We start from the raw sequence: 20175 nt of genomic DNA on the forward strand, positions 1-20175 counted from the left end.
AAGAATAGTCAAGAAGTTCTCTTCTGCCTTTAGTCTCAAATCACCTAAACTTTTGCTTTAATTTTCATTTGTTTATGTATAGGTAAAGTTATACAGTGTATTTTGTGGTCTTTGGTAAAAGCCAGGATATTTTGCCACTACATAATTTAGAATGTCTCCTGTCTTGAATATAACTTTCTGCCCTCACTGCCCTGCCTTTTTCTGCCACCAAGTGTGCCGATATCAGTCCCATGTCTGCATTAAATTATATAAATGTGTTAATACTCTGAGCAGTATTAGCTGTGATGAGTTCAGTATATACTCTGAGCAGTATTAGCTGTGATGAGTTCAGTATATACTCTGAGCAGTATTAGCTGTGATGAGTTCCCTTGCAATCACAAGCTTAAGTATAATAATAAGCCATTCTTTTAAATTAAGTCAATAGTTTGTCAGATCGTTAATTTCCTGTATTTTTCATACTGGCTTCAGATCCACCATAAATGGTGATCCATCTCTGTTTTTTCTAAAGCAATAACATTTCCAAATTTAAGTTGTTCTTAAATTTCATCATTAAAAAAAACCCTATAGGCTTTCATCTGTTTTTCAAAGAATAACACTTTTAAATCTGTTTTTTATTAATACATTTCTTATATTCAAGATGTAATACTACATGTTATAAAAGAGAAAAACCACCAACTCCAGTTCAGGATTAGCCATTTCCTATCACCTCTGTCTGCCTCAAGGATCTTTTAGATCTGAACATCTTTTAGAAACAATTTAAATCCATATATCCCATAGAAGGTTTAAGAGCTCCAAAGAAAGGATGAAAGAAAAAGTGAGGATGAGAGTGTGTGTTCAGTCTTACATTTGAGTAAGTGAGAATCAGGTTACATTTGACAAAATATTTGGTACTTGCACCTCCAGAAAGGTTATGGATTACCTTCTAGGTTAATGGATGGAGAGGGAAAAATAATGGCAGAAGGGGTTCTCATAGAGACCAATCATAGTTGTATGGTCATATGTATGTAGATAGATATATCTAAAAATGTAGATATACTTGACCTCTGAGCAATTGGGACATAGAGTTATTCTACCAATTATGGTTGGTAGAATCTAATGTAAAGACTCATCCTTGCTGTATATTAGAATACTCCAGGGAGCTTTTTAAAAATGCCAGTGCCAGAATTCCACTCCATAGCAACAAATCCAAGGGTCTGAAAATAGGGCCTGGGCACTAATATTGTATAAAACTCTTGAGAAATCTAATGTATGATATGGGCTGAAAACTGCTGGTTTTGTGAAAACATAGATACAAGGGCTACTTACATCTATCATTTGGGGGGCATTTGCTATGTGCTAGGCAATTCACTTGTGCAATCTCATTTAATCCTCAGAAGGAAGATAGCAAAAGCATATTTAGAATTTTTACTTAAAACAATTACCCTCTTGTTTCTCTTCCTGAACACTCCTGATAGCTAACATAAAATGACTTGTGCACCAATGAAACTGACTAAAAGTAAGCATGAAAGAGAAAGGGGAAAAAAATAACAAAATACTTAAATTATTCAAAAATTGGTTAATCTGTCCCAGAGAAGCCAGCTGACAAACAAGTTGCCTAAAATGATCAGTCATGATTTTTCTTTGTCAATAAAGATATCTGCTGATTCATTGCTTATATAGTTGTTTTTTGTACCCTGTAAACATTATTAATTCATCAAAGTTATAGCTATCTAAGGTAAACTAAGCTGCTAGCACCTAGTGAAATTTAAAAGCTTGTACCTGAATTTTAAAATGCTTGACATCCATCAGCAAATCTGGATTGTTACTAAAATGGTATATATTTATAAAGCTTTTTCTTAGAATGAATGATGGTTTTCCTGGAGAAAAAATAAATTTTAGAAATCAGAAAAGCAACTAGATAAATCTGAATAATGTTCTTCTTAAGCTTAACATTTGCTATTTGGCTCAAGCTTAACATTCATTTATTCTACTCATTTTAAGTATAATTGGCCTTCCATATCTACAAATTCAACTAACTGTGTATCAAAAATATTCAAAATAAAATTACATCTGTACTGAACATACATACTTTTTCCTTGCCTTTATTTGCTAAACAATACAGCATAACAACTATTTAATAGCATATCCATTATATTAAATATAATAAGTAACTTAGAGATTATTTACAGTATATGGGAGAATACTAAAGATCTATACCACTTTATATAAAGAACTTGAGCACCCAAGGATTTTGATATCTATGGGAGTCTCAGAACCAATTCCTGTGGATACTAAGGCATGTCTGTACCTGGAATGTGCCAGGTACTGTTCTAAATGTTGGAATCCCAAAATAACTCCGACAGATGATCCCTGCCCTTCTGGAGTATATTTGGACAATTTCAGGAAGAACAGGGAGTTTGGAGGCTCTGGGAAAGAGACCTGCTACTTCCAGCAGGGAGTTCAGGGAACCTTTTTGGGCAAAAGACAGGAACAAGAGTCAGTACTCCTGGTAGTCTAGAGGAAGAGAAGGTTTGTTGTGTTCAGGGTGGAACAGAGAAGAGGATACAGAGACCAAATTTCAGAGGACTTTTTATGGTCATAGGTGAGGAGCTCAGATTTCTTTTGAGTGAGGAAGGAAACCACTATAAAACTTTAAGCAAGAATATGCAGTAATCTGATTTATACTTTCAATAAGGCCACTCAGACTTCTGTGGCAAGAATGGCTTGGGCAGGGGGAGGAGTGAAAAAAGAGGATAGAGGTGGGGGTAGAGGTTCAGGCAAAAGCTGAAGAGAAAGATTACTTACATAAGCCTGCTACAGAAATCCAGATATGAAGAGTTAGTGGCTTGGTCTGGTGGGAATGGTGGAGATATTTTATCAGATTAGATATATTTTGTAATAAGACTTGGTAAGGGCCTTGGTGCTAGGAAAGAGTGAGGGAAAGAATGGAATCTGTGATTATAACTAGGCTTTTGTCCAGAATAGCTGAATAGATATTCAACCCCTGACTGAGATAGGAGGGATGGAAAAGGAACAGGTATAAAATGGTGTGGAGTGGTGGTCAGAAATTCTGTCTTACATAGATTCTCTTTGAAAGATGTCCAGGTAATTGCACATGAATAGGTAATTATATACAAAGGTCTGGTGTTCAGAGAACATTTGAGTCTAGAGCCATGAATTAACAGCATATAAAGAGGGCATTGAAAGTCAGTGGACTAACGTCATCTTAGAAGGAGATAAAGATAATGAAGACAACAGGGCAGAAGGCAGACACTGAGCATTCCATCCTATAGAGCAGTGAGCAAAGGGGACTTAAGAAAGAAAAGGTGCTGCAGGAGGAGAAAGAAGGGTAAGAATGTCCTAGTACAGAAGCCTAGAGAAGGGATTCTGTGGGGTGGGTGTTGGCATGTGTAGTGCCAAGAATAGTAGAAAATCAAGGGACTATTATATTTTTTCCACTTAAGACACTTCTGATAGTATGTATTCTATGTTAATTTATTTGCAAATTTGAATTTTCAGAGAAGTGTACTGTGTTCTAGTTTATACCAACTTTAATATTAGGTTACTATTCAGCTAAGCTATGAGAAAAGCATAAACTATGCTTGATAGTACTTTTAAAAGGCACACTGAAAAGTCAAGTTTTTATAAAGAACATATCCAAAGTAAGTGACAGGCTGGAGTATCTTGTTCCTAGCCTTAAAAGTTACTTTTGGTTTGGCACCTGAAACCATGCATTTGTGTAGTTAATGGATTATAGGCCTTGACACTCTAGGAATTGTAGTTAAGGGATAGGAAAAGATTACATTTGGGGATAAACCATTTGGCTAATAACAGTTATTTGGGTTTTTCTTTAGTTTATATTTCCGTTTATCGGTTTGGGGGAATTTTAAGGACTGGGTTCTTCAGGAGACCTGGCAGATAAAGGAGCAAGCTTGGTTATTTAAAAAAAAAAAAAAAAAAAAAAGACATGGTTATCAGAATTGATACAATTTATAAAGGCAGTTTCTGTTGCTAGCTGAAAGGACACTTTTGTAACCCATTTGGACACTGTTTTCTTCTTAATACAAGTGATGGAGGATTTTTTTCTTGTGGTGCTGGGGATTTAACCCAGGGCCTCACGCTTGCTAGGCCAGAATTTTACCACTGAGCTCATCCCCAGCCTTGGTCAAGGCTTTTTATTATGACTCAGAAGTAATGGAGTTAATAACAGGAAGTAAATGATGATGATATAACTGCTTTAGATTCCTAGAAAACTTTATTTAAAATTTGTTTCCCCCATTTTTTTCCCCTAATGTGTGCTTACTATTTGATTGGAAATTTAACAGTTCAGTAGCCACCCAGGAAAAAAACATCCAGCTCAGCTTATAAAGTTTTAATTCCTTCTGTTTTCTTTTCTTTCTTTCTTTTTTTTAACCTTCTCAAAATGAAGTTTTGAAATAAGGATGATGAAGAAAGAACAGCATTTTTTGAGATCTGGCATGTACAAAGTAGCAGTCCCTTTGTGGCCAATTGGTTTAATTATTTTTAATATAAATCCTGAAGATGACCTTTTTTAGCAAAAATATCTAATGATCTGTCTTTACACCACACATTAGGTGGCCAATCTGAATCCAAAAGACCTCTCCTATACTTTAAAGGATTATGTGTTTAAGGAGCTGCAGCGAGATTGGCCAGGATACAATGAAACAGACAGACGGTTATTGGAATCAGTGCTCTCTAGGTAAGCTTTTTCCTTTTACTTATTTATTTTTTAATAATACAAATAATTATTTTGGTCACTGTTATTTTAGTGTTGAGGTGGGAAAGAAAAGCAAGGTTGAACTTTCTATCATGAACATTTTAAAGTTCTCTTTAATTACCTGGAACATGTGTGTCCTTTACAGAAAACTAAATTCATCTCAGAATTCTGCTGGTCCCAGCCATTCAGAATCTCCCATATGTTCTAGTAGAGATTCTGCGTCCTCTCCTCAGGTATGTCATAAAATTATAAAACCACAGAATTGACAAGGACCTCAGGGGACAGCTAGTTGGGTCCTCTGATTTGTAAGTGAGGGAAATGAGGCCCAGAGACTGCACAGGTTGCCTTCGTAAAGCCACCCAGCTAGTTCATGGCCAAGCTCAGCCTAGAACTCAGGTCTCGGCTCTCATCCCAGAACTGTCCCCTCTGTGCAGCACTACTGGTCAGATTACTTAACACATACCTTGCTTTCCATTTTTAAAGTTTACATTTTGTTCTAACATTATCTACTTTCTAATTTGGTCACTAGAAGACTTATCTAGTTACATTTAATTCACAGATTGTATGGAAAATTAAAGATATTTAATTTTGTCTGAAACATTTTCTAGAAAAATATTCTTGGGCAAAATGTATTTGTAATAAGCAAATGATTTTTAAAATTATGGCTTTCTCATATATGTGTTATCTTAATATTCTTTTCAGTTGGTTCTAATCAAAATACTCTATTCCAGTTTAGAATTCCCCTGAGAGATATAGCCCATCCCAGAAAAGGTTGGGCAAGCCCTGGGCAGCGCTGGAGTTCCAGCTTTCTGGTTCTCAGCTCACCAGCTAGCACTGAAACTTCCTGAGAGAGTGAGTTCTCAAGGAGAGTTTCAGTGTCCAGACACATTGGACAGACAGTGGGAAGACCTCCCCACCTCCTATTGCAGACACAGGGTTCTCTTTCTCCTCTCTTTCCCCACCCTGCAAGACCCTGCTCCTAAGAATTAGGGAGAAGCAGACAGATGTGTAGAAAAAAATAAGCTTGCCCTGGGCAAAAGGCAATTCATACCACAGAAAATGTTAGAAACCTATTGTGAAGGATGCAAGGGGGGGGGGCAGCATTTCCATCCTTGCACATATATTGTGTGTGGAAGCCTCATTTTTTAAAATATTTTTTAGTCATTGATGGACCTGTATTTAATTTATTTATTTATATGTGGTGCTGAGAATTGAACCCAGGGCCTCACACATGCCAGGCAAGTGCTCTACCACTGAGCCACTACCCCAGCCCCTGAAAGCCTCACTTTAATGCCAACTACTAAAAAGCTACTTCTACTCTGATCAGATTACATACCAGGTACCAAGTAAATGGTACTGAACTGAAAACAATAAATTAGTGGGTTTATTATCTATTATTTTCTTTCAAGCTAAAATATAAGCTATAACATTACATTTAAACATAAAAATAGACTTACGTTTTATACTTTTTTGAGCTTCAATACTATTGCTACTGCTAGACTGAACTAATATTAGCATGATTTTTAAAGTATTTCATAATTTTAATGGATCAGTTATGAATTTGCAGTTACCAGTTTAGAATATGATGAAGAGACATGTAAAATTTTAAAAATTAAATAGCTTTTTAGCAATGATAGAGACACTTAGAGAAATTACCCTGAAAGTGCTAGCTGTACTCACTCTAAAACAGATGAAATGATAAATGATAGCCAAAATATTCATAACTGGAGCATTTTAGAACATTAGAGATTAAAAGGGCATGGGTATCTTCCCTTTTACCTGAACTTGTTAGTTCTCAGTCAAATGGTAAAAATTGCTTTCTCTTCTTATTTACTGGAACTGGACTAATGTGGAGGGTGGCTGTCTCTATTTAATAGTGGTCTAATCCTCATAAATCAGCATAGTCTCATAGAAACTTAGAATAAGACTGCATAGTCAAAAATAATTGAGTATCTCTGCAAAATATGTATTTGCCAGGTTCTGCTTTTAACATTAGACATTTAAATTTGTTTTCCTATTGGTTTGGTTTGGGGGTTGTCATAGGGTTTGTTTTGTTTTTATTTAAATTTGGAGAAGGGTTAGTATGAATAAGAATACTCAGTTGTTTAACCAATCATATATATATATAGTGAATTTATTGGATTTTATTGCAAACCAGCTCACTTTTTTCCTTCCCCCTCCCTCCAGAAACGACCTGTGGATTCAGAGTTTATTGATCCTTTAGTGAATAAAAAAGCTCGAATATCTCACCTGACAAATAGAGTACAGCCAACATTAAATGGTCATTTGAATCCCACCAGTGACAAATCTGCTGCAGGTCTCCCGCCACCCCCTGCAGCTGCTGCCATCCCCACCCCTCCACCGCTGCCTTCAACTCACCTGCCTGTCTCAAATCCTCCTCAGACTGTAAATTCTAACTCCAATTCCCCTAGCACTCCAGAAGGCCGGGGGACTCAAGACCTACCCGTTGACAGTTTTAGTCAAAATGGTAGTATCTATGAGGACCAGCAAGACAAATATACCTCTAGGACTTCTCTGGAAACCTTACCCCCTGGTTCAGTTCTACTAAAGTGTCCAAAGCCTATGGAAGAAAACTATTCAATGTCTCACAAAAAGTCCAAAAAGAAGTCTAAGAAACACAAGGAAAAGGACCAAATAAAAAAGCATGACATTGAGACTATTGAGGAGAAGGAGGAAGACGTTCAAAGAGAAGAAATTGCCAAGCTGAGTAACTCCAGTCCAAATTCCAATGAAGGTATAAATGAACTGAAGAACATACTATTCACAAGTCTGAAATTCTACTGCTTATAATTAATAATGTTCTTTAAGCAAATCACCTTCTGTTTAATTATTGCTCTTAATATTGCACTTTTTTTGTTTTTGGTACCTGGGATTGAACCCAGGAGCATTTAACCACTGAGCCCCATCTCCAGTCCTTTTTATTTTTGAATCAGGGCCTCAGTAAGTTGTTTAGGGCCTTGCTAAGTTGCTGATGCTGGCTCTGAACTCATGATCCTCCTGCCTCAGCCTCCTGAGTCACTGGGATTATAGGCATGCACTGCACCATCATACCCAGCTAAATTTGCACTTTTAAGCAGATTGTTTTCTTTAATTTTATACTGTCATTTTTAGTTTCTTTTTCATCAACTGTTACACATAATTTCCATATTTGTTAGTAAGATAATAGCATTTGAAAGTGACCCTGTCATCCTCCAGAGCCTCCTTTTAGAAGGTAGACTTTGATACTCTTCTCCACGTTTGTTAGGACGTTGTACATGTCTGACGATTATATGCCATTCTTGAACTGATTTAACTAGACACACAATTAGCAATAGAAATATTCATTTTTTCCTTTCTCAGAGAAATGGGGGGTCACCCCTGCTTTAATTAATTTTAGCATAAGGGAAATGTCATTATACAACAGGCAAGGTAAAATTATATTTGCAGATCTATAACACCATCTTCATTTGCAGTGAAAGCAGTTTGCCTTTTACAAGGCTGTTAGCTATTATTAGCTAGATAGATATTAAGTTTTTATTTTTTGATGGGGAGGTTGTTTTCACCTTTGAAGTTCTGTTTTAGAAAGCTAATATCTATAGTTATTCATAAAATTAACCCGATCAGGCTTTAGGAAACTTAAAAACCAATATCTAGAGACCTGAAAAGCTTAAAATAACTCTACCTCTAAAGAAAGCTAAGCAGTAGACAGACTGCTTACCTAAGACATACTAATTTTGAAAATCTAATGACAAATTTAGATTTTTCTTACTTAACAAAAATTATCTTCTAAATTTAATGTCTTGCATGCCAGCACATAAAAGATCCAAATCTGTCATTTAGCATCACTGCCTGTTTTAAACCCAGATGTAATTGACCATTCTACCATAACAGAAAAGCCCTGATTGTTTCCTTTTAGTGGTACTTCAAAAGGAGTTGTAGAATACAATTGCACAGTGACTTGTTTACCTGGATTGCTTATACTGAATGGCAAAACATATCTGTTGAAATATTTAGATCAAGTTGTACTATAGAATGGCCTGAGAGGTAGGCATAAGCTTTTTTCCCCTCCAACACTCTTGTCCTTGAATTTGTCAGATAAGGAAAAGTCATGGAGGAGTAAAACTACACGCTCAAAGTTAATGAATCAGGTTCCCAGGCATACTCCACTCTCCACGTTCCCCACCCCCAATGGGTGATCCTAAGGCACTGCCTAGTGCCAGTTGGACTGGATTCCAGTGTGCTGAGACCTACAGCACAGTCTTGAGTATTCTCAGACTTTGAGACCTGGAAAGGCAGACCTAGTCTCTTTGCGTCCTTCCCTAAGGGTATGCAGAAATGCCTTTCAGAGCAAGTGGGATCCTCAAACCAAGGGAAGATCTGACCCACATCCTCTATATCTGCTGGGATTTCTCTGGTGTCTGTGGCAAGGGAAAGTGTACTGCACTTGATGTTGTCCCTTGAAGACTCAGGCTGTTGTACAAACATATGCTTCTGTACCCAAGCTTGAATCAAATGTGTGTAGCTAAACAATTATCATAGTTCCTTGCAATTTATTTAGTGTACTTTGCCCTTCAAAATATATGCATTTATTTTATAGTGAACATACATGTTTTGCCAACAGATTAGGGTTTGAGTTATTTACTTAACTATACTTCGAATGATTAAAAAAATTACCCCAATGAAAAGTCCAAGCATAGCCCCTAGAAATTGTACATTTAAATAAACAGAATACTGAGCACTTATATACTTTAACTGCATAGTCATGAGTGACTAGGACTTTTTTTTTCTTTTGGTTCTAATAATAATGATCTGTTTCATATTATGAGGAACAAAGATAGAATATAAATCAACATTCAATAATACCTTATTTTAAACTGATGGGGAAACTTCCTACCCAATTCTACTGACTGCATATAAGAAAGGGGAGCGATAAAAATACAGTGACCAAAGCAGTCTGCTACCTGACTTTATTGTCTCATCTGCCTTGTTTGAATCCTATGAAAAGTAGATGTTGATGTAAAATTTGTATCTCCCATTGTCTGGCTGCATCTGCCACCACAATCTTTGAATTGCTGGGCAGATGCCACAACTGTTGTTGAAAGAATAGAAGAGTGACCTTGGGTTAAGATGGAATTCCTTTATTGTGCAGACACTGCAGTAGCCAGGGTGCTTTAAATGCCTGGCGTGGGTTCTGCTGGCGCTGGTCATAGGGCCTCTATTGTTCGTGTTCAATTGTGTTCCTTGCTCACTGTTGCTTATTGAGATGGAAGAATAGAATTTGAGGAAAAGTGTTCCAGATGTTTCTAATCTATTTTAGAATTACAGGCATTTGATAACCATGCTGGTTGATGAACGCTCTGATTTTTTTTCTTTTTCTTTCATAGGAGTTAAAGCGGGTTGCACTGCCTCCATGGAGCCTTCTTCAACAATTGAACTCCCAGATTATTTGATGTAAGTTCATCTGTCTGCCAATGGAGAGAGCTGTTTAATTTTAGAAAGTTTGCAAATTCTTTTTCCCATAATTTGCAAATCAAAAAAGTAAGAAATTCTAGAAATAGAGTCCTGGAGCCACCCCTGCAATTGAAAGGCTGCCATTAAGCCTGCTTGTCCCAAATCCACCCTTGTCTGCATGAGCAGGTTGTGCCTCCCCCTGCTCTGAGCTGTGTTCGTTGGCCTTAAGTATAGAGAAGCCTGTCCTTTGTTCCAGGGCCAGGCCAAGCTTTTGATTATGGAAGATTTCAGGGATCTGACTCTTCAAGCTGACAGTCTGTCAATGCACAGCCATTCACTCAGGCCCCCCAAAGGGATGGTATATTATTGACAAAGTGCTTGAACCTCTGCACTTAATAATACAAAGTACAGATAAGTTGGGTTTTGTTTAAACAATTTTCTGCCCTAAAATTAAGAGAATAGTAAAATTTGGTCATTTCACTTTAGTATCAGTTATAATGTTTTTCTTGTTATGACAAGTTGCAAAACAGTAAGCCAGGGACATTTTTGTAACTGGTTATCACAGAAATTGTAACGTGGACACATAATTCTAGCTTTTTTACAGAATAAAAGGCTTCTGTAAGGAGAAAATAATTAAGTTGCAAGAGCCTGGAAGAATGAGAGTGAAAGAGCAAAGAGATCTGACTGCAGATAGCTTTGAAAATGAACAAATGTGCAAAATAACTTGAATGGAGAAAATAGCATCTAGGCTGTATGAACATTTTTCTCCCTATTAGTGGCATCTAATGGTGGATAAAGTTAAGCTATGCAGGTTAGCCTTGCTCATTTCCAGAGGAGAAAACATTTTAGATTTGAAGTGTGTTGTTTCTGCTTAACAGTAGTCTGAAAGCTATACTTATTGGGGAGTAAGACCACATGAAACCATAATGCTGGTTATCATCTCTTAACTAACAGGAGCCTGAGAAACTGTGCTGAGTACTCTGTCATCTGAGGCAGTGTGTGGTTTCAAAGTTCTGTGGGGGAACCCTTAAAAGTAACCACCTCTGAGTGACCCAGGAAGGGTTAGTGGTCTGCAACCAGGCTTCCCAGACAGCTCCTGGCTCCACTGCTGGGGGGTTCCTCTCTCCAGCTGCAAACCCACTCCTCCTTAAAAGTCTTCTGAAAGTTGTCCCCTCCAGGATGCTGCTTGAATGATCTGTGATGGATTTTGAATCCCTCTTTTATCATAGTGAAAAATACTCGTTATGTATGATGAAATCATGTGGGGAGACTCAAAAATATTCTAAACTTTCCCCATGGATTCAAAGCTGTTGCTGTGTTTTGCCAACCTAATTAGTTAATTCTATATTTAAAAAGCTTTTTTAGGTTACTGGTCTAAGGATGGTTGCTGCTTCTACCTCAGTGCATCTCTGTGTTAATCACATTTCCAGTGCTCTGATTTATGCTTGATTTATTTAGATAAAAGCAACTTATTTTAACAACAACAAAAAATCGTTTTCATATAAATGTAGCAAATTATCTAAAAGTAATGAGAAAATTACCCAAAACACAGAACTTAAGTTGCCTCTTAAGAAAATCAAAAGAACTTAGTATAAAACCTAAATGATTAGCCTTTGAATAATTCATACTTAACTACAATGTTACTAATTTTTATATAATAACATTTTTAAATGGTTGTTCCACAGTATTACTAATTTTTACACAATAAGAATACTTTTGTTACTTGTGCTTATGAGTTATCCAGACTGTTTAAATTTTTATTCCATCACTGCTTCAAGAATCAACTGTAAAACTGTAACAATTTTGTTAAAAATAGTGAAGTGGTTTTTGTTCAAATGCCAGTATAAGCAAATAAACAACACCATTTGGGGCCAGTTTGGTATTTTTCCCTAAGGAAATTGTTAAATGAAATACTGAGGGTGTGATTTTGAGAACATGGGATAAATATATTATACAACAAATTAAATGTGAGTTTTGAGATTGGTTCAGCCATTTTGCTTATCCCCAGAAACCTCTTTCCCTAGGGGCTCCCTCTGGTGTGCAGTCAAGGCAGCCCATGTCTAGGAGAACTGTTTCCCAACTTGGCTGCCTGGGCTCCTTTTACAGCTAAGGCAACAGCAGGGCAGCTCTAAATCAGCATACGACTGCTGTCTCAATTACACTTAGAAAATTAAACCTCCACACTGTCTAACTCAGCATGAATAAAAATATTAATGAGGACACTAAGTTTGCTCACTGCATCACTTTTCTCACATTTCCAGCTAGGCATCTATGATACAGCAATTTAAATAAAACAGCTAAGATTATATAAAACCAAATGGAGAGGACTCAACTCCAAGATGTCACACAGTGAAAAATAAATGTGTATCCCAGGGTACATCCCAAAGCTCCTCCATCTGCCTGAAAACCTCAATTTTTTTTTTTTTTTTTTTTTTTTTTTTGTCTAATAGTCAAGGGAATTTTGCGTTTCATGAGAGGAGCACAGAGTACAAACAACCAGGTCAGATATGATCCCGGTTCCCAGATCCACAAATAATAGTTTTAATATTAAAATGTCTTTAATTTAAAAAATTATAAATAATTCCCTTTTATATTTTTTATATTTGCCTAATCAGAAATATGAGGAAAGAGGTAAAGAGAGCTAGCTGAAGACCCTTTGTTAAGGAGTTCTGCTTGCTACAGGTCTGAAAGGCTAAGAGACAGGCTCCCTCATAAAGCAGTGGATCCAGGGACAGCTTTGACCCCAGCACTCTAACTGCAAGACATTTTTCTGGTGTCTGTTAATCCGTCAAGTCTTTCTGTCTCTGTGCAACTTATAATAAATGGGCTGGCCTCTACCACTGGTGTGGTAGTGAATTGTTTAGGGTAAAGAAGAGTTCAGGAAGCCAAATCTGTGTAAATACTTTTTTTTCTTAATGTAGTTGCACTTTAATTCTGTTGCCACTATATCTTTTTCACATTTGCTCTCCTTCATTGAAGGTTTTAAACCCTCCTGTGTGATCTTTTCACTTGGAAGCTTCTTTGAAAAAGTGACCTGGCAACAGAATAATGGCAGAACAGCACTAAATACAAATAATGCATACATGGATATAGTTTCTAAATATATGGTTTAAATCTCAGACTTGAGGGGTTGGGGTTGTAGCTCAGTGGTACAGCACTTGCCTCGCATGCATGAGGCACTGGGTTCTATCCTCAGCACCATGTTAAATTAATTAATTAATTAATTAAAGATATTGTGTCCATCTACAACAAAAACATACATACAATTTTTTTAAAAAAATCTCAGACTTGTGTAGTCATATTGGTTCTATAGCTACTCTCCATTTACATTTTTCTTCTCATTAGAAAATACATTGCTATTGTCTCCTATGAGCAACGCCAGAATTACAAGGATGACTTCAATGCTGAGTATGATGAGTACAGGGCTTTGCACGCCAGGATGGAGACGGTAGCTAGAAGATTTATCAAACTGGATGCGCAACGGAAGCGCCTTTCTCCAGGCTCAAAAGAGTACCAGGTAAATGAATTTTTTCCTAGATGGACAGACTTTTACATTTTACTCCTTTCTTTTCCTACTGTACCCAACCCCAGCCATCCCACTGACCTTTAGAACAAGTCCTCTTACTGACCAGCATCTGCTGCTTTAGAAAACTAAATATTTTAAGCACTTCTGAAATCAAATAAACACAGCAGAAAATCTTTGTGCTACTACAATATAATATATAGTGTACTTCTTAAAAACAAACCAAATACAACTAAGTAGGGGGAAAATGGATCTTGGGATACATTTCAATATTTGATTACACTGTCCACTCAATTTGGTGCTTTGCTCCAAAACTATGCTATTTCAAATAAATTTTTTAATTATTATTTTTTAAAAACCTAGTCTGAGCCAGGCATGGTGGTACATACCTGTAATCTCAGTGATGCAGGAACCTGAGGCAAGAGGATTATAAATTCAAGTCAGCCTGGGCTACTTAGGGGACCCTGTCTCAGAAAGAAAAGTAGTGGGGAGTAGCTGAGTTGTAAAGCCACCCCTAAGTTCAATCCCAGTGCCACAATCAGTCAACAAAATAAAAACCCCAGTCTGACATAAATTAGAGACAATACAAACACAGAATATAAAGGAGGTGAAAACTACAGAGATTGGGGTTTAAATGAAGACAAGTGTGCTATTTCCAATCATTCCAGAGCCTGATGCTTGTTAACCAATATTAGTATGTTTTTGCTTTGCTACCTTACATGGTAATATAACTATAGCTAACAAAAAGAAGTAGACTCCTGACCTGTCTCCTGATTTTTTTTTAATTCTTAGCAAAAACATTGATAGAAATTAATACTTCCATCCTTGTGTAGGCCAGATCACCTTTTCCCACTTACAGCCATAGAGGACATGGTGCCTCTCTCCCAGCCCATTGCCACTATTCTGACTGCAACCTGTGTGAGAAAATGATTGTTTCCCCACAACAGGCAAAAGATCCCAAGAGCATTTGTGTTCTAGAGATTGCTTATGTCTTATAATAGTGGACATTAATCTCTTCAATAAGCTGGTAAGAGGAACCTCTTCAATAAGACTTTGGGAGAGGAATCAGTGTTTGTGGGTAGGAGACGTTAGTGATATAATAAGTTTGAGGTTTATTTTTTCCCTATATAGTTATTTTCCAATGTACATTATTTTACTTAAACTAAAATGTAATTCCAAGTACTGCTTAGTCGTTAGCTCTGCGTTTGATACTTGTGTGACCTTGGGCAGGTTACTTAATGCCTCTTTGACTCAAATCCCTATCCACAAAATGGAATAAGGATAGGGTTGTTGTGAGTACTAAATGTAGGTAAGCACTTGTCAACTGCTCAGATCCAAGTCTGATATCTGGTACATGAGGACTAGCTAGCTATTTTTGCTCAGCTACCTGATCTTCTCCCTGCCCCAGTGGATGTCACCACTAATGGCTTCCAGTATATTCTTTCAGAAGTGTGTATTATATGTGTGTGTATGAAATGCATATATGTATGTATATACCCAAGTAAATTTGCATATCTAATATATTTAATTGAATCTACGATTTCTTCAGCTATAGGTTGCATTATTTTATTATGTCCAAGTAATTTAGAGCATGATACGTTATTGTTTATCCTGGTTTCATTAAAATGAAAAGAAATTTAAGTCTTAAAAACAATGAAATTCTTAGAATATATTAGTCATTCTGTTTCTCCTTTTAAGTAAATTCATTCAAAATTGTCCATATTATTTTGCACTAACCAATATAATTTATCTAAAAATACTTTTGTATCACTACATAGAGTATTTCCATATGTTCTAGTGTCCTCTTATTATCTTTTGTATAGATTGATGAACATTTTGATATTGTTTGCCATCTTTTGCTTTACAGACAGTACTGCAGTGAATAACCTTGCATATGCATCATTTTACTCAGGGACAAATAAATCTGTAGTATAAGTAGAATTGCTGAGTCAGTTTTGCATCGACTGTTTTGATAGCTGTTGCCAAACTGCTGTCCATAAAGATGTACCAAGTTATATTCTTTCATTGCTATTTCCTACATCCTCCCCGAATACATATTAGCTATTACGTTGCAAAAAAAAAAAATTCCTCTTTTCTAATTCTGATTTTTAATTTTGTAGAATGTTCATGAAGAAGTCTTACAAGAATATCAGAAGATCAAGCAGGTAGGTATCATCACTGTTGGTTTGTTGACTTGTGGTTGAGAAATGTTATAAATTTTGCAACCTAATTCCTCACTGTCTTTTTTCCCCACCTGCAGTCTAGTCCCAATTATCATGAAGAAAAATACAGATGCGAGTATCTTCATAACAAGCTGGCTCACATCAAAAGACTAATAGGTGAATTTGACCAACAGCAAGCAGAGTCATGGCACTAGAACTCTGCTTGGACCAGAAGATGTGAATAAACTTAAGCTTATTTATTTAAAATTCCAAATGAGTTGCTCTAGATTCTAAAAAGATGAAACTTTGCCTGTTGAAAGTTTCAGTATTAGTAAACTTGAGTTACTTTTTTCCCCCATTTTACTTTGCTTCCCTGCATTTTAAAGCTGCTTTTTCTGGTCCTTTTTCCCTCCTTTCAAGACTTGTGTTTGTTAATAGAAATAATTTTTTAGATTTTGGGGATCCAGTGTCTATACTTCAAATCAGTTTTTTTCCTTGAAAACTTGTGTTTGTCATTAGAAATTATTTTTTGTAGATATTGGGGCTCCAATGTCCACACTTAAAAGTTGTGTGTGTTTAAAAAACAAAACAACAGTAATGTGCAAGGTGAAATGCTTTTGGATAAACATAAGCCTATTTTCTGACCTTTCTTAATGCGAACTCTTTGCCTTAAATGGTAGAATATTTAGAAATTTGCACAAAATACAAAAAAATTAAAACATTGTTTTGGAGGGTTAAAAATAAAGTTGTATGAGTATGTTTTTGTGTATAATTTTATACACAGGTATACAGGCTAACTTGATCTGAAATATTAAATCCGCCCTGCAAGTTAACCCCCCATTACAATGGTTGCCTTAAGGTGTTTGCTAGTTGTGTACCTAGTGTGGTTAATCATTAGCTACACTGCTTCCCAGTGATTAGAGCAATGGGAAGCATACTGTGGCCTACCAGCGTCTGGAAGCATGTGCCCAACCTGTATGTGTGCAGAGGTGATGTGGATGTGAGCGTGCATGAAGGAAAAAAGCTGCTACTCTCAGTAGGCCAAACGCTCAGGTTAAACAACTGACGAGTGTTACTGTAGGGTTTGTTTTTTGTTTTTGTTTTTTTCCTGTCAAATTGCTACTTCTATTGTGGAAGACAAAAGCATTTCCATTTCAACAGTTTGTCAGCTTTATTAATGTTGGGCAAAAATTGATATGTTATAAAAATTAAACAGATCTATAGTTTTGGGGCAAAATTATAAAATTAAATGTGTAGGTAAACTATTTATATACTGCTATAAAGTATTTTTTGAAGAGAGATATGCAAAGAAGCTATTACCTACATGAGATGTATATTTAAAGATTTTTTTCATCCTGGATGCCAGGAATATAAAAAAAGAGCGGCTATATTTAACCATAACATACTGTGATTCATCAAACAGCACAAACTTTCATTTCATGGAGTTTATCTGTTAACGTTGATTTAAACTATCACTTGTTTTATCATGTGGGAACATAAGTTATGTGGTCAAAAATATAAGGATTTTGAACTAATGTTGATTCAAGTTGTGTTGTCTTATTGTATTGTCTTTTCAAAGTGCTGCCAGTTGAAAAGGGAAGCATTATGTTTACAAATCTGTTTTGAAATGTTTGCCAAAATTTTTGGTAGTATCTTTAATAAAGATGTTTGTCTTCAGCATCCAAGAAAACAAATGACTTTGTCGTGTATCACTGTAAACCAGAACATGTTGGTATCTAGGAGACATGAGAGAATATGTAGATTTACTTTTCTCTTTGAAGTTCTTTCCTAAACATTGACTAGAACAATAGATAACATACTTAAAGTACACAGACTATACAAAGAATGAACAAGACTCTTTTGCAACTGTAAAACATTGAGGCAGAAATTTGATTTCTATGCAACATGGACTTCCTAGGGAATTCTGTTTCTTTTAGCCCTGAGATCCCTTGTGCTTTTCTTTTTACCTCAGATTTGGTACAATCATTATTAAATATTATTTCTAACTTTCAGTTGAAAAAAAGAAAAGCAGTGTATCTGGGAATACATTTGATCCTCATATTTTTATGATATCTCCTGATGGGTTGGCGATAGGTAACTACCTCGCTAGTGTTATTTCTTAAGCATCTTGGTCTTTTATTCAAGGATTATGTGCTGCTATTTGCTGTGAGTAATGTTTCTCAAAAGCAAGATTCTTGGATCACTTTCATTACCAGCAATAGAATCACTGGATAAGGCCCAGGTATCTGCATTTCACACGTTTCCTGTCTATGACTTTTGTAAGCTAAAGTATGAGAACCATTGACTTGGGTGTAGCTTTAAACTTTCAAGCTTTTAGATCTTGAAATCTTAAACTGAAGGCCAACTATTGACTTTTTTTTTTTTAAGTCCATTCCTGTCTGCAGGTACAAATCCCTTTTTCCTTCTGCATGATCTGAGGCAGCACCTCAGTTGTTTCACTGCCAACTCTTACTTCAGAACCTGTTTACAAATAAAATTTCCAGTTGGTGAAGCATTACCAGTTGGAACTCCTCCCCACCTCCAGCAGCACATCTTCTGGTTTACAAATTGGGTAACAATGGAAGTTGGAAATGCTTTGTGGAAATCCAGCATTGCACATAGACTTGACCACATACCAATAAAAGCCTTAATTCAGATTTTTGGTATATACACTGGATAGATAGTTGCAAAATGTGATATATAAGTGTTGCAAAGTTTAGAGCTATAAATCTCTGAATCTATTACTCCAGATTGCATACCTTTTGAAGATGAGCATGAGCCCATTAAAATATTTATAATCACTTTTCATCCCCTGCTGCAAGATTTTTAGATTCGTGCAAATGAGTGGCCACTCAATAACAGTTATTCTAGTGGAAGAATTTTGAGAAACACTTAAGTGTAAAATAGCATTGTCAAAATTAGAGAATGTGTTGTGCAGGGGGAGGGGTTGTTTTTGTTTTTGGTTACATTTCATCTAAAATCATTTAAAGATTTTACCAACACACTAATAAAGCAACTTCATGTTGAATGAGCAGCTAAATGAAAACAAACTGAAAGAACATTAACAAATGTGTTTATTGTTGTTGTTTTAATGTGGGAATTTCATCTCTTGTCTTGTTTGTTATTTATTTCCCTTGAGATACTTTAGAGGGACTAACTTTCAACTCTTTTAAATAGTTAAGAGATGTTCAGTAGTTGCTCTCACAGGAGTTATTGGTGTGGTCAGTTTTATCATTGCTCCATGGATTGATAAAAGTTCAATATTACTTTTGTTTCCTCTCTGATTGATCTTACAGCCTTTGTGGGTGTTTTCTTAAAGTATTTCACCTTATTTTGTTAAACAGATGCACAGTTGGATGTTGGTTGTACAATGTTGAAATGAAGATTAGACAAAAATAGTCCAATGATTCCAACACTCTCCTTGGGTACCTCGCACTTTCTAGGTGTATTCTTTGCTTCTGGAACATAGCTGAGACTCTGTAGTCAATTCATCAGCAGAGTCGGTGTGCTTGGTACATACCTCTACTACTTTTGAAGTTCTTACAGTTTATTACTTGCCCAAGTATTATAAAATCTTTTTCTTACGTGTACTGGATGGGGAAAAAAATCACAACCAGCACTTTCAGAGAAATGTTTTGGAAAAGGATATTAACTGACAGTACTGAATGAAGGCCACAAAAGATGTCATCTCTGTAACCTGAAAATTGATCCAGCCTCTGAGGTTCATGTTAAACTATTTCGAAGTGTTAAAATACACACACACACACACACACACACACACACGCTGTTTCTCAGTTGTTCCACCCAAACCATATTAGGCCTCTCAAAGGTAAAATGTCACAGAGACTTTTCAGTTGTTACTGAGCTCAGCAGCTGTAGTGGCCCCTGTTGTTCTACACGGATTTCAGTTCAATAAAAATGTTAACTTTGCAATTCTGGTACTTGTTTTTCTTTTGTCTCATTTCAAGTCTCTTCACTTTATCTTAAAAAAAAAAAAAAAAAAAAAAAAAAAAAAGAACAAAGCATATGACAATATATCTGATGCCCTCATGTAAATTATGGTCCTGGGATAGAGCATACTTGTCAGTGACTCCAGGAAATGAGAACAGGGTCTTTGCTCCAGGACTCTGCCTGTTTTATAAAGGAGGTACATGCCTTCAGAAGCACCATCACAAGGGAATAACGACGCTGTTTACCATGGGTGGGGGGGCGGGGCTTCTGAGTTGTTGCAGTTTTGCATGTGTCATTTCATTCCTCGTCACCATCTGTTATCTCCATTTTACAGGTGAGTAAACTGCGGTTTAAAGGAGAAACCATCACAC

General features: G+C 36.3%; 1 protein-coding gene across 1 annotated transcript in view; it reads left to right on the plus strand.

Moving 5' to 3' along the window:
• Positions 1-19786, plus strand: part of Ell2 (elongation factor for RNA polymerase II 2) — a 74033-nt gene extending 54247 nt beyond the window's left edge. The window contains exons 6-12 of the mRNA XM_076856994.2: positions 4575-4699; positions 4863-4950; positions 6905-7472; positions 10102-10168; positions 13514-13685; positions 15812-15856; positions 15952-19786. Of these exons, the coding sequence (XP_076713109.1) occupies positions 4575-4699; positions 4863-4950; positions 6905-7472; positions 10102-10168; positions 13514-13685; positions 15812-15856; positions 15952-16068 (1182 nt within the window). The 3' untranslated portion in view covers positions 16069-19786. The remainder of the gene's footprint in view (positions 1-4574; positions 4700-4862; positions 4951-6904; positions 7473-10101; positions 10169-13513; positions 13686-15811; positions 15857-15951) is intronic.
• The last annotated feature ends 389 nt before the right edge of the window (positions 19787-20175 follow it).

Source organism: Callospermophilus lateralis, chromosome 5, assembly GCF_048772815.1.
Source record: "Callospermophilus lateralis isolate mCalLat2 chromosome 5, mCalLat2.hap1, whole genome shotgun sequence".
Lineage (NCBI taxonomy): Eukaryota > Metazoa > Chordata > Mammalia > Rodentia > Sciuridae > Callospermophilus > Callospermophilus lateralis.